At 37.8% G+C, this 16358-nt stretch overlaps 1 protein-coding gene across 1 annotated transcript in view; it reads right to left on the minus strand.

Moving 5' to 3' along the window:
• The window catches only part of NEK10 (NIMA related kinase 10), a 1556164-nt gene that overhangs the window by 1495053 nt on the left and 44753 nt on the right, over positions 1-16358 (minus strand). Inside the window, exon 3 of the mRNA XM_053715742.1 lies at positions 6877-6975. Within this exon, the coding sequence (XP_053571717.1) occupies positions 6877-6975 (99 nt within the window). The remainder of the gene's footprint in view (positions 1-6876; positions 6976-16358) is intronic.

Raw genomic sequence — 16358 nt, forward strand, 5'->3', positions numbered from 1 at the left:
TTAAATTTATTTAAATTATATTTAAGTTTAGGGTGTTAGGGATAGACTTAGATTTAGGGGTTAATAACTTTAATATAGTGGCAGCAACGTTGGGGGCAGCAGATTAGGGGTTAATAAGTGTAGTTAGGTGGCGTCGATGTTATGGACAGCAGAATAGGGGTTAATAATATTTAACTAATGTTTGCGAGGCGGGAGTGCGGCGGTTTAGGGGTTAATATGTTTATTATAGTGGCGGCGACGTTGGGGGCGGCAGAATAGGGGTTAATAAATATAATGTAGGTGTCGGCGATGTTGGGGGCAGCAGATTAGGGGTTCATAAGTATAATGTAGGTGGCGGCAGTGTCCGGAGCGGCAGATTAGGGGTTAATAAGAATAATGTAGGTGTTAGCGATGTTGGGGGCGAAAGATTAGGGGTTAATAAGTGTAAGATTAGGGGTGTTAAGACTTGGGGTTCATGTTAGGGTATTAGGTGTAGACATAAATTTTATTTCCCCTCAGGAATCAATAGGGCTGCGTTACTGAGTTTTACGCTGCTTTTTTACAGGTGTTAGACTTTTTCTAAGCCGGCTCTCCACGTTGATTCCTATGGGGAAATCGTGCACGAGCATGTACGACCATCTCACCGCTGACTTAAGCAGCGCTGGTATTGGAGTGCGGTAATGAGTCAAATTTTGCTCAACGCTCACTTCTTGTCTTTTAATGACGGGTTTGTAAAAACTCGTAATACCAGCGCTGTAGGAAAGTGAGAGGTGAGATAAAACTGCTCGTTAGCACCGCACAGCTCAAAATGAAAAACTCGTAATCTAACCGTATGTTTGCAATCTGTGTTGGTGAGATGTTAAGTATGCTCAAAGAAAATGACTGCACATCTCTGCTCCATAGGACCATAGATCAAATTTGTAAACATAAAAAAGAAAGTGATAGAGGTAGATTTTTATTTGAGAGATAACAACATTAGATCTGTTGGCTCTTTATTTAATTAAATCAGAAAAAATGAATATATCGGGGTCGATCCGATAAAAATCGTCGCCCGCAAAAGCTGGCGATGCCAATATTTGCGCTGGTTTGGTATCACATATAGGGCGTAACCTAGAAGTTACGCGCGTATATTTCTGCCGTCGCCCATAGTTTTTTGGGCCATAGGCAGGTATACCAAACCAGCGCAGTTTGGTATCCATTATACAGCGTAAGGACTTATGTGGTGAAAATGGAGAAATCTTACTCCATTTTCACCTCGCCACAAAAAGCAGCCGTAAGAAGCCTTACGCTGACTATTGGAGCCCCGTAACTCCCTAAACTAGCATGCGCAATGTCTATCTACCTGTCAACCGCGATCTGCTAAATAAAACCTAACACCTAACGCATGCGCAATGTCTATCTACCTGTCAACCGCGATCCCCCGCCGCAATCCCTAATAAAGTATTTAACCCCTAAACCGATGCCATCTACATAAACTAACCCCCTACTGTGAGCCCCTAAAACCGCCACCATCTAACTGATCTATCCCCTAATGTGAACCCCTAAAACCGCCGCCATCTACCTGATCTATCCCCTAATCTGACCCCTTACACCGCCGCCAGCTATATTAATATTATTAACCCCTAATCTAATATCCATAAAGTAATAAGCTCTATTACCAGCCCTTAAAAGGGCCTTTTGCGGGGCTTTGCCCCAAAGTTAACAGCTCTTTTGCCCTATAACCTGCCCTCCCTACACCGCCGCCACCTATATTAATGGTATTAACCCCTAATGTAAGCCCCTTACACCGCCGCCATCTATATTAAAATTATTAACCCCTAATTTAATCTACCTACCCCGCCGCCAGCTATATTATCTATATTAACCCTAAGTATATTATAGTTAATATAGTTATTACATTATATATATTAACTATATTAACCCTAATTATATTAGGGTTAATATAGTTACTATAGTATTTATATTAACTATATTAACTCTATCTAACCCTAACACCCCTAACTAAATTCTTATTAAATAAATCTAATTCATATTATAAACTAAAATATTCCTAATTAAATCTAAATACTTACCTATAAAATAAACCCTAAGATAGCTACAATATAATTAATAATTACATTGTAGCTATGTTAGGGTTTATATTTATTTTACAGGTAAATTGTTAATTATTTTAACTAGGTACAATAGCTATTAAATAGTTATTAACTATTTAATAGCTACCTAGTTAAAATAATTACCCAATTACCTGTAAAATAAATCCTAACCTAAGTTACAAATACACCTACACTATCAATAAATTAAATAAACTACAAATATCTATCTAAAAATACAATTAAATAAACTAAACTAAATTACAAAAAATAAAAAAAAATTACAAGATTTTTAAGCTAATTACATCTATTCTAAGCCCCCTAATAAAATAATAAACCCCCAAAATAAAAAATGCCCTACCCTATTCTAAATTAAAAATAGTTCAAAGCTCTTTTACCTTACCAGCCCTTAAAAGGGCCTTTTGTGGGGGCATGCCCCAAAGAAAACTGCTCTTTTGCCTGAAAAAAAAAACACAATACCAACCCCCAACATTACAACCCACCACCCACATACCCCTAATCTAACCCAAACCCCCCTTAAATAAACCTAACACTACCCCCCATGAAGATCTCCCTACCTTGTATTCACCCCGCCGGGCAGAACTCTTCATCCGATCCGGGCGATGCCCAATCAAGCGGCAAAGAAGAATTCTTCATCCCGGCGATGTCTTTCTCCAAGCGGCAGCAAAGTCTTCTTCCATCCGGCAGCATCTTCCATCAAGCGGCATCTTCAATCTTCATTCATCGCTCCTCCGACGCGGAGCATCCATCCCGGCCGACGACTGAACTACGAATGAGGTACCTTTAAATGACGTCATCCAAGATGGCGTCCGTCGAATTCCGATTGGCTGATAGGATTCTATCAGCCAATCGGAATTAAGGTAGAAAAATCTGATTGGCTGATTGAATCAGCCAATCAGATTGAACTTGAATCTGATTGGCTGATCGCGCCCCTAGTTTCCACTAAAGTTCACTGGGGGGGGGGGGGGGTTGTTTCTTTTATTTGTTTTTTGTTTTATTTTTTTGTAGAAAAAATAATAAAATATGCAGTCTCGATAAATCAATAAATCTTATCAACTTTCGTAAAAAAAATTTGGGTTGGGGGAGAACCTTAATTACTAACTAGTGGCTAGATTACGAGTTTTGCGGTAAGAGCTGTTCAGTAATAACTTGCAAGTTATTGCACAGCTCACTTCCCTACAGCGCTGGTATTACAGGTTTACAAAAACCCGACGTTATCAGGCAAGAAGTGAGCGTAAAGCAAAATTGAGTTCCATACTGCACTCCAATACCATCGCTGCTGAAAGCTGCGGTGAGCTGGTTGTACGTGCTTGTGCACAATTTCCCCATAGACATCAATGGGGATAGCCGGCTGAAAAAAAGTCTAACACCTGCAAAAAAGCAGCGTAAAGCTCCGAAATGCAGCCCCATTGATTCCTATGGGGAAACTAAATTTATGTTTACACCTAACACCCTAACATGAACCTCACGTCTAAACAACCCTAATCTTACACTTATTTACCCTTAATCTGCTGCCCCCGACATCGCCGACACCTACATTATACTTATTAACCCCTAATCTGCCGCTCCGGACATCGCCGCCACTATAATAAACATATTAACACCTAAACCGCTGCACTCCCGCATAACAAACAATAGTTAAATATTATTAACCCCTTATCTGCCGCCCCTAACATCGCTGCCACCTACCTACATTTATTAACCCCTAATCTGCCGCCCCCAATGTCGCCGTCACTATACTAAATGTATTAACCCCTGAACCTAAGTCTAACCCTAACACCCCCTTAACTTAAATATAATTAAAATAAATCTAAATAAAACCTACTATCATTACCTAAATAATTCCTATTTAAAACTAAATACTTACCTGTAAAATAAACCCTAAGCTAGCTACAATATAACTAATAGTTACATTGTAGCTAGCTTAGGTTTTATTTTTATTTCACAGGCAAGTTTGTATTTATTTTAACTAGGTAGAATAGTTACTAAATAGTTATTAACTATTTACTAACTACCTAGCTAAAATAAATACAAATTTACCTGTAAAATAAAACCTAACCTGTCTTACACTAACACCTAACCTTACACTACAATTAAATAAATTACATAAATTAAATTAACTAAATTACAAAAAACAACAATAAATTACACAAAATAAAAAAAGAAATGATCAGATATTTAAACTAATTACACCTAATCTAATAGCCCTATCAAAATATCCCCCCCCCCCCCAAATAAAAAAAAAACCCTAGCCTATGCTAAACTACCAATAGCTCTTAAAAGGGCCTTTTGCAGGGCATTGCCCCAAAGAAATCAGCGTTTTTACCTGTAAAAAAAAATACAAACAACCCCCCTAACAGTAAAACCCACCACCCACACAGCCAACCCCCCAAATAAAACCCTAACTAAAAAAAAATAAGCTCCCCATTGCCCTGAAAAGGGCATTTATATGGGCATTGCCCTTAAAAGGGCATTTAGCTCTTTTTCAAGTGCCCAAACCCTAATCTAAAAATAAATCCACCCAATAAACCCTTTATAAAACCTAACACTAACCCCCGAAGATCCACTTACAGTTTTGAAGCCTGGACATCCATCCTCAATGAAGCTGGGAGAAGTCTTCATCCAAGCGGCAAGAAGTCCTCAACGAAGCCGGGAGAAGTCTTCATCCAAGCCGGTAGAAGTGGTCCTCCAGACGGCATCTTCTATCTTCATCCATCCGGCGTGGATCGGCTCCATCATAAAGACATCCAGCGCAGAGCATCCTCTTCTTACGACGACTCTTCCAGAATGAAGGTTCCTTTAAGTGACGTCATCCAAGATGGCGTCCCTTGAATTCCGATTGGCTGATAGAATTCTATCAGGCAATCGGAATAAAAGGTGAAAAAATCCTATTGGCTGATGCAATCAGCCAATAGGAATGAGCTTCAATCCTATTGGCTGATCCAATCAGCCAATAGGATTGAGCTTGCATTCTATTGGCTGATTAGAACAGAATTCTATCAGCCAATCGGAATTCAAGGGACGCCATCTTGGATGACGTCACTTAAAGGAACCTTCATTCTGGAAGAGTCATCGTAAGAAGAGGATGCTCCATGACGGATGTCTTGCAGATGGAGCCGCTCCGCGCCGGCTGGATGAAAATAGAAGATGCCGTCTGGATGAAGACTTCTGCCCATCTGAAGGACCAGTTCTGCCGGCTTGGATGAAGACTTCTCCCGGCTTTGTTGAGGAATTCTTGCCGCTTGGATGAAGACTTCTCCCAGCTTCGTTGAGTATGGATGTCCGGTCTTCAAAACTGTAAGTGGATCTTCGGGGGTTAGTTATTAGGTTTTTTTAAGGGTTTATTGGGTGGGTTTAATTTTTAGATTAGGGTTTGGGCACTTAAAGAGCTAAATGCCCTTTTAAGGGCAATGACCATACAAATGCCCTTTTCAGGGCAATGGGAAGCTTAGGTTTTTTAGATTAGGATTTTATTTGGGGGGTTGGTTGTGTGGGTGGTGGGTTTTACTGTTGGGGGTTGTTTGTATTTTTTTTTACAGGCAAAAGAGCTGATTTCTTTGGGGCAATGCCCGCAAAAGGCCCTTTTAAGGGCTATTGGCAGTTTAGTTTAGGCTAGGGTTTTTTTTATTTTGGGGGGCTTATTTTATTTTGATAGGGCTATTAGATTAGGTGTAATTAGTTTAAATATCTGATCATTTCTTTTTTATTTTGTTTAATTTAGTGGGGGGGTTTGAAATTTAGTCAATTGTATTTAATTAATTTAATTTATTTAATTGTAGTGTAAGGTTAGGTGTTAGTGTAAGACAGGTTAGGTTTTATTTTACAGGTAACTTTGTATTTATTTTAGCTAGTTAGTAAATAGTTAATAACTATTTAGTAACTATTCTAACTAGTTAAAATAAATACAAACTTGCCTGTAAAATAAAAATAAAACTAAGCTAGATACAATGTAACGATTAGTTATATTGTAGCTAGCTTAGGGTTTATTTTACAGGTAAGTATTTAGTTTTAAATAGGAATTTTTTAGTTAATGATAGGAATTTTTAATTAGATTTATTTTAATTATATTAAAGTTAGTGGGTGTTAGAGTTAGACTTAGGGTTATGTTTATGGGTTAATAACTTTAGTATAGTGGTGGCGACATTGGGGGCGTTGGATTAGGTGTTAATAACTGTAATGTAGGTTGTGGCGATGTTAGGTACAGCAGATTAGGGGTTAATAATATTTAACTAGTGTTTGTGATGGGGGAGTGCGGCGGTTTAGGGGTTAATATGTTTATTCTAGTGGTGGTGATGTCCGGAGCGGCAGATTAGGGGTTAATAATTGTATTTTAGTGTTTGCAATGCAGGAGGGTCTCGGTTTAGTGGTTAATAGGTAGTTTATGGGTGTTAGTGTACTTTGTAGTACTTTAGTTATAAATTTTATATTACAGCTTTGTAGCGTAAAACCCATAACTACTGACTTTCAGTTTACGGTATGGATCTTGACGGTATAGGGTGTACCGCTCACTTTTTGGCCTCCCAGGCAGACTCGTAATACCGGTACAAAGGAAGTCCCATTGAAAAAGGACTTTTTGAAAGCTGCGGTAATTACGTGGCATTACTGCCAAAAAAGTGTGCGGTGCAGCTAAACCTGCAAGACTCGCAATACCAGCAGTAGTGAAAAAGAGCCTTAACACTGCTTTTTCACCCATACCACAAAACTCGTAATCTAGCCGTAGGGCTTTTAACATACAGAACTGAAAAATGACTAACACAAATGCTGAAAATGTCACAGTATGCATTACCTGCAGGCCAGCCTATTTTGTACCATTGCAGTAAATATATCACAAAATAAGATATGTTGAGGATTCTGGCTAAAATTCCTTTCATTCTTGTATGTTTCACTAAAGGAAAAAAAAAGAAATAAAATACAAAATTAACCTCTAAATATAACATTTTCACTACCATGAAGATATATATATAAATGTAATGTGTGTGTGTGAGTGAAAATGTATGAGAATGTCACATGTTTTAAAGAACACTGGAAGGAACAGAAGGTACTATTAAAATATTTTGCTTCTCATGGACCCCAGGAATATTTTCTACCTGAGAGTGAAGGATTCATTTAAAAGAAAATATACAAATGGGGGGTATCATTGTATAAATTAAATAAAACCTTAAAGGGAAACTGAATTTTTTTCTTTCTAATTTACTCCTATTATACATTTTTCTTCTTTCTCTTGGTATCTTTATTTGAAAAGGCAGGAATGTAAGCATATGAGCCAGTCCATTTTTGTTTCAGCACCTTGGATAGCGCTTGCTGATTTGTGGCTATATTTAGCCACCAATCAGCAAGGGCTACTCAGGTGCTGAACCAAAGATGGGCCGGCTCGTAAGCTTTAAATTCCTGCTTTTTCAAATAAAGATACCAAGAGAACAAAGAAAATTGATACTAGGAGTACATTAGAAAGTTGCTTAAAATTGCATGCTCTATCTGAATCACAAAAGAAAAAATGTGAGTTCAGTATCCCTTTAAAGTACCACTAAACACAGAAGAAAAGCATAATCAATAAATGCAAACTAAAAATACAATACAAAAGAACTTCAAACATAGTAAAAAAAAAAAATCTGACAAATTTTAAAGTTAGTTTCAGTTTCCTTTCCACTGCATTATGTGACAGCCATCAGCCAATCACAAAATGCATATACGTATTCTTGTAAATGCTCAGTAATAGCTGGTGCATAAGAAAGTGTGCATATAAAAGGATTGTGCATAGTTAGTTAATAAAAGTGATTTGGAAAGTTGTTTAAATTGTGTGATCTATCTGAATCATGAAAGTTAAATTTTGACCTTAGTGTTTCTTTAACTATGATGGTCAAAAAATAAACCTCAGAAAAGCTAAAATATGCCTCCAAATTGGTGCTGACAAACAAAAAGTTTATATTTACTATACACTACAAACCTTCTGTTTACTATAATTAATATCCCTTTGTTTTACATATACACAATTACATTTTATTTGGATAAAATACCTCCAAGGATATAAGCTTAAAAGATATTGCTACAAACATAATTTTCAATGGCTAGTTTCCGAAATCTTAAAGGGACAGGCTAGTCAAAAATTATTATTTATTTTATTATTTTATTTCATGATTCAGATAAGGCATGTAATTTTAAACAACTTTCCAATTTACTTTTATCATCAATTTTGCTTTGTTCTCTTGGTATTCTTAGTTGAAAGCTAAACCTAGTACGGCTCATATGCTAAATTCTTAGCCCTTGAAGGCTGCCTCTTATCTGAATACATTTTGACAGTTTTTCACAACTAGAAGACATTAGTTGATGTGTGCCATATAGATAACATTGTGTTCACGCCCGTGGAGTTATCTAGGAGTCAGCACTGATTGGCTAAAATGCAAGTAAAAAGTAAGTAAAAATTTTTATTTATATAACTGTGTGTGTTATGCAAAACTGGGGAATGGTTAATAAAGGAATTATCTATCTTTTTAAACAATTAAAATTCTGTTGTTGATTGTCCCTTTAACCAAGTGAAAGTGGAACAATATTTAAGGCTATATAATTAGTAAAGTGTTATTGTTTAGCTTGCTGCATACACAATGAATACTATAAACATTTTTCAATAAAAAAATATTTACATAAGATATAAATGATCAATATATTTATATGAAAAGGTGATTGTGCCATGGAATAGGTTGTCATATTAAAGTTCATCTTACTTACAGCCATACGTAGTCCTAAAAGATGTTGCATATATAAACAAAGACAATCATGCTGTCATTGATTAATATAGAATCACATGATACAACTATGCTACTGCAATTAAGTGACGGAAAATACAATGAGAATTCTACTATTATGTACAGCTGAAAATGAAAAAAGTTTTAGAGGTATCTCCTCTTTCAAATAAGTGTTTATAATTGCATAATATTCGGAGGATATAGATCATATAAAACTAAAAGGCTACTCATATGTCATATAGTTTACAAAAAAACAAAATTTATGCTTACCCGATAAATTAATTTCTTTCATTGTGGTGAGTCTATAAGCCTTTACTCCTGGGATTCAACTCCTGAACACTAGGAAGAGGCAAAGATTCCCAAAGCTCTAAAGATCACTCCCACCTCTCTGGTATTCTAGTATGACGTATAGCCAAAAGAAGGAGAAGTTGAAAGGTAGAAAAGGAAGTAGGGAAAACTAAAACTACAGCCAAAGAAAAATCTAAATGATGTAATAGATGAAAATGGGTGAGTCTCGTAGACTCTCACCACCATGAACAAAAACATAATTTATGTAAGAATTTACCTGATAAATTCATTTCTTTCATATTGGCAAGAGTCCATGAGCTAGTGACGTATGGGATATACAATCCTACCAGGAGGGGCAAAGTTTCCCAAACCTCAAAATGCTTACAAATACACCCCTCACCACACCCACAATTCAGTTTAAAGAATAGCCAAGAAGTGGGGTGTAAAAAGAAAGGAGTAAAAAGAATCAATAAGGAATTGGAATAATTGTGCTTTATACAAAAAATCATAACCACCATAAAAAGGGTGGGCCTCATGGACTCTTGCCAATATGAAATAAATGAATTTATCAGGTAAATTCTTACATATATTATGTTTTCTTTCATGAAATTGGCAAGAGTCCATGAGCTAGTGACGTATGGAATAGAGATACCCAAGATGTGGAACTCCACGCAAGAGTCACTAGAGAGGGAGGGATAAATAATAAAGACAGCCAATTCCGCTGAAAAAAATTAATCCACAACCCAAATCATAAATTTAATCTTATAATGAAAAAGAAAAAAACTTAAATTATAAGCAGAAGAATCAAAATGAAACAGCTGCCTGAAGAACTTTTCTACCAAAAACTGCTTCCGAAGAAGCAAAAACATCAAAATGGTAGAATTTAGTAAATGTATGCAAAGTAGACCAAGTTGCTGCTTTGCAAATCTGATCAACTGAAGAATCATTCTTAAAATCCCAGGGAGTGGAAACTGACCTAGTAGAATGAGCTGTAATCCTCTGAGGTGGGGATTTACCTGACTCCAAATAAACTTGATGAATCAAAAGCTTTAACCAAGATGCGAAAGAAACGGCAGAAGCCTTCTGACCTTTCCTGGAACCAGAAAAGATAACAAATAGACTAGAAGTCTTCCTGAAAACTTTAATAGCTTCAACATAATATTTCAAAGCTCTCACTACATCCAAAGAATGTAAAGATCTTTCCAAAGAATTCTTAGGATTAGGACACAAAGAAGAGACAACAATTTTTCTACTAATATTGTTAGAATTCACAACTTTAGGTAAGAATTTAAATGAAGTCCGCAAAACTGCCTTATCCTGATGAAAAATCAGAAAAGGAGATTCACAAGAAAGAGCAGATAATTCAGAAACTCTTCTAGAAGAAGAAATGGCCAAAAGGAACAACACTTTCCAAGAAAGCAATTTAATGTCCAAAGAATGCATAGGCTCAAACGGAGGAGCCTGTAAAGCCTTCAAAACCAAATTAAGACTCCAAGGAGGAGAGATTGATTTAATGACAGGCTTGATTCGAACAAAAGCCTGTACAAAACAGTGAATATCAGGGAGTTTAGCAATTTTTCTGTAGAATAAAACAGAAAGAGCAGAGATGTGTTCTTTCAAGGAACTTGCAGACAAACCTTTATCCAAACGATCCTGAAGAAACTGTAAAATTCTGTGAAGTCTAAAAAAATGCAATGAAAATTTATGAGAAGAACACCATGAAATGTAAGTCTTCCAAACCCGATAATAAATCTTTCTAGAAACAGATTTACGAGCCTGTAACATATTATTAATCACTGAGTTAGAGAAACCTCTATGACTAAGCACTAGGCGTTCAATTTCCATACCTTCAAATTTAATGATTTGAGATCCTGATGGAAAAACGGACCTTGAGATAGAAGATCTGGTCTTAATGGAAGTGGCCAAGGTTGGCAACTGGACATCTGAACAAGATCTGCATACCAAAACCTGTGAGCCCATGCTGGAGCCACCAGCAACACAAACGATGGCTCTATGATGATCTTGGAGATCACTCTTGGAAGAAGAACTAGAGGTGGAAAAATATAAGCAGGTTGATAACCCCAAGGAAGTGTCAAAGCATCCACTGCTTCCGCCTGAGGATCCCTGGACCTGAAGAGGTACCTGAGAAGTTTCTTGTTTAGATGAGATGCCATCAGATCTATTTCTGGAAGCCCTCACATCTTAACAATTTGAAAAAACACATCTGGGTGAAGAGACCACTCTCCCGGATGTAAAGTTTGATGACTGAGATAATCCGCTTCCCAATTGTCTATACCTGGGATATGGACCGCAGAAATTAGACAGGAGCTGGATTCTGCCCAAGCAAGTATCCGGGATACTTCTTTCATAGCCTGAGGACTGTGAGTCCCACCCTGATGATTGACATATGCCACAGTTTTGACATTGTCTGTCTGGAAACAAATGAATGTCTCTCTCTTCAATATAGACCAAAACTAAAGAGCTCTGAGAATCGCACAGAGTTCCAAAATATTGATTGGTAATCTCGCCTCTTGAGATTTCCAAACCCCTTGTGCTGTCCGAGATCCCCAAACAGCTCCCAAACCTGAAAGACTTGCATCTGTTGTGATCACAGTCCAGGTTGGATGAACAAAAGAGGCCCCTTGAACTATACGATGGTGATCTAACCACCAAGTCAGAGATAGTCGAACATTGGGATTTAAGGATATTAATTGTGATATTTATGTATAATCCCTGCACCATTGATTCAGCATACAAAGCTGAAGAGGTCTCATGTGAAAACGAGCAAAGGGGATTGCGTCCGATGCTGAAGTCATGAGACCTAAAACCTCCATGGACATAGCTACTGAAAAGAATGACTGAGACTGAAGGTTCCGACAGGCTGAAACCAATTTTAGTCGTCTCTTGTCTGTTAGAGACAGAGTCATGGACACTGAATCTATCTGGAAACCTAAAAAGGTGACCCTTGTCTGAGGAATCAAAGAACTCTTTGGTAAATTGATCCTCCAACCATGTCTTTGAAGTAACAACACTAGTTGATTCATGTGAAATTCTGCAGAACTTAAAGACTGAGCTAGTACCAAGATATCGTCCAAATAAGGAAACACTGCAATACCCCATTCTCTGATTACAGAGAGTAGGGCACCGAGAACCTTTGAAAAGATTCTTGGAGCTGTCGCTAGGCCAAAAGGAAGAGCAACAAATTGGTAATGCTTGTCTTGAAAAGAGAATCTCAGGAACTGATAGTGATCTGGATGAATCAGAATATGAAGATATGCATCCTGTAAGTCTATTGTGGACATATAATGCCCTTGCTGAACAAAAGGCAGAATAGTCCTTATAGTAACCATTTTGAATGTTGGTACTCTTACATAATGATTCAAGACTTTTTGATCCAGAACTGGTCTGAATGAATTTTCTTTCTTTGGAACAATGAATAGATTTGAATAAAACCTCAGACCCTGTTCCTGAAAAGGAACCGGCATGATTACCCCAGATAACTCCAGGTCGGAGACACACTTCAGGAAAGCCTGCGCTTTCTCTGGGTTCACTGGAATGCGTTAGAGAAAAAACTTCTCACAGACGGTCTTACTCTGAAACCTATTCTGTACCCTTGAGAGACAATGTTCTGAATCCAATGATTTTGGACTGAATTGATCCAAATATCCTTGAAAAATTTTAATCTGCCCCCTACCAGCTGAGCTGGAATAAGGGCCGCACCCTCATGCAGACTTGGGGGAAGGTTTAGATCTCTTAAATGGCTTGGATTTATTCCAGATTGAGGAAGGCTTCCAATTAGAGACAGATTCCTTAGGGGAAGGATTAGGTTTCTGTTCCTTATTTTGTCGAAAGGAACAAAAACGGCTAGAAGCTTTAAATTTACCCTTAGATTTTTTTATCCTGAGGCAAAAAAGCTCCCTTCCCCCCAGTAACAGTTGAAATTATTTAATCCAACTGAGAAACAAATAATTTATTACCTTGGAAAGAAAGAGATAGCAATGTCGATTTAGAAGTCATATCAGCATTCCAAGATTTAAGCCATGAAGCTCATATAGACATATATCTAACATAATTCTGATGATATCAAAAATGGCATCACAAATGAAATTATTAGCATGTTGAATTAATATAACAATGCTATACACATTATGATCTGATACTTGTTGCGCTAAAGTTTCCAAACAAAAAGTTGAAGTAGCTGCAACATCCGCCAAAGAAATAGCAGGCCTAAGAAGATGACCTGAACATAAAAAAGCCTTCCTTAGATAAGATTCAAGCTTCCTATCTAAAGGATCTTTAAAAGAAGTACTATCTTCGGTAGGAATAGTAGTACGCTTAGCAAGAGTCGAGATGGCCCCATCAACCTTGGGGATTTTTTCCCAAAACTCCAATCTATCAGTTGGCAAAGGATACAATTTTTTAAACCTTGAAGAAGGAGAAAAAGAGGTACCCAATCTATTCCATTCCCTTGAAATCATATCTGAAATAGCATCAGGAACTGGAAAAACCTCTGGAATAACTACATGAGTCTTATAAACAGAATTTAAACATTTACTAGTTTTAATATCAAGAGGACTAGTCTCCTCCATATCTAATGCAATCAACACTTCTTTTAATAAAGAACGAATATACTCCATTTTAAATAAATAAGAAGATTTGTCAGTGTCAATATCTGACGCAGGATCATCTGAATCAGACAGATCCTCATCTGAGAGAGATAAATCAGTATGTTGTCGGTCATTTGAAATTTCATCAACTCTATGAGAAGTTTTAAAAGACCTTTTACGTTTATTAGAAGGCGGAATAGCAGACAAAGCCTTCTGAATGGAATCAGAAACAAATTCTCTTAAATTTACAGGAATATCCTGAGCATTAGATGTTGATGGACCAGCAACAGGTAATGAACTACTACTGATGGAAACATTATCTGCATGTAAACGTTTATCATGACAACTATTACAAACCACAGCTGGAGGTATAGTCTCCACAAGCTTACAACAAATGCACTTAGCTTTGGTAGAACCGATGTCAGGCAGCAGGATTCCAGCAGTAGATTCTGAGACAGGATCAGATTGAGACATCTTGCAGTATGTAAGAGAAAAAACAACATATAAAGCAAAATTATCAATTTCCTTATATGACAGTTTCAGGAATGGGAAAAAATGTAGAATAGGCCTCTGACATAGAAAAAAAGGCCAGAGGCAAAAAGGAATGAGGTCTGAAATAATGAAAATGTTTGGTGCCAAGTATGACGCACTCCAAACAGAAAAAACATTTTGGCGCCAAAAACGTCCGGAACGAAATTCTAGCGTCATAGATGACGCAACCTTGTGAAAGACTCAGCGCCAACTAAGACGCCGGAAATGACGAATTCGCGTCAACGAAAGTAACTATCGCGCCAAAAATGTCTTGCGCCAAGAATGACGCAATAAATTTTAGCTTTTTGCGCACTCGCAAGCCTAATACAGCCCGCAATTTAGAAAAAGAGTCAATTTGAAAAAGACTAAACCCCAGGTAAGATTTTTTTTATATATATATAAAATGCATTTCCCAGATATGAAACTGACAGTCTGCAAAAAGGAAATATACTGAAAACCTGAATCATGGCAAATATAAGTACAAACATATATTTAGAACTTAATATATAAAGTGCCAAAACAAATGAAACATACTTACCAAAAGACACCCATCCCAGGGTCGGCTCTAAGGGGGGGCATTGGGGGGCAATGCCCCCTCAAATGGAATGCTGTGCCCCCCAGGGCAAAAGAAGTGATTTAAAAAAAATTTTATTTTTTTTTCATTTTAAAAGTGACCGAACATCCAGGGTCTCAAATGTTGCATTAACCATTTGAAGCCACTAGACTCTGGAGATCCACCACCGGAGGGCCCAGGTAATCTCTTTACTCTCCTCTATTTACAACCAGATAACAAATAAAGTTGCATTTCCTACTGGTGCTCTCACAGTTAACCTAGGACTTTCAATGCCCCTCCTCCTGCTAGACCACTTACTACAGAACTGAAGTGAGATGATGACATCATCAGACCTCTGCAGGAAGTGCTGGGAGAAGCTAACAGTCAGTGAGAGGGAAGGCAGAAGTAATTTTGTGAAAACACACGCTTCTTGCGACCCTGTTGACTATTTTGAATGAAAAGCTTGATTGTTCGATGATCACGCTTCAGAAGCTTTGCAATTTTAAGAGTGCTGCATCCCTCTGCAAGATATCTCACTATTTTTTACTTTTCTGAGCCTGTCAAGAACTTCTTTTGACCCATTTTGCCAAAGGAAAGGAAGTTGCCTAATAATTATGCACACCTGATATAGGGTGTTGATGTCATTAGAACACACCCCTTCTCATTACAGAGATGCACATTACCTAATATGCTTAATTGGTAGTAGGCTTTCGAGCCTATACAGCTTGGAGTAAGACAACATGCATAAAGAGGATGATGTGGTCAAAATACTCATTTGCCTAATAATTCTGCACTCCCTGTATAATGTGTGTTGTTGTAATATTGCCATCATTGTATTTAATTTAACCCTTTTAAAAAACTAAGACCTAGATTTGGAGTTTGGCGTTAGCCGTGAAAACCAGCGTTAGAGGCTCCTAACGCTGGTTTTAGGCTACCGCCGGTATTTGGAGTCACTCAAAATAGGGTCTAACGCTCACTTTTCAGCCGCGACTTTTCCATACCGCAGATCCCCTTACGTAAATTGCGTATCCTATCTTTTCAATGGGATTTTTCTAACTCCGGTATTTAGAGTCGTTTCTGAAGTGAGCGTTAGAACTCCAACGACAAAACTCCAGCCGCAGAAAAAAAGTCAGTAGTTAAGAGCTTTCTGGGCTAACGCCGGTTTCTAAAGCTCTTAACTACTGTACTCTAAAGTACACTAACACCCATAAACTACCTATGTACCCCTAAACCGAGGTCCCCCCACATCGCCGACACTCGAATACATTTTTTAACCCCTAATCTGCCGACCGCCAACTACGTTATCCTTATGTACCCCTAATCTGCTCCCCCTAACACCGCCGACCCCTGTATTATATTTATTAACCCCTAATCTGCCCCCCTCAACGTCGCCTCCATCTGCCTACACTTATTAACCCCTAATCTGCCGACCGCAAAGCGCCGCCACCTACGTTATCCTTATGTACCCCTAATCTGCTCCCCCTAACACCGCCGACCCCTATATTATATTTATTAACCCCTAATCTGCCCCCCTCAACGTCGCCTCCAC

The sequence above is a fragment of the Bombina bombina genome, chromosome 5 (genome assembly GCF_027579735.1).
Source record: "Bombina bombina isolate aBomBom1 chromosome 5, aBomBom1.pri, whole genome shotgun sequence".
NCBI classification, from domain to species: domain Eukaryota; kingdom Metazoa; phylum Chordata; class Amphibia; order Anura; family Bombinatoridae; genus Bombina; species Bombina bombina.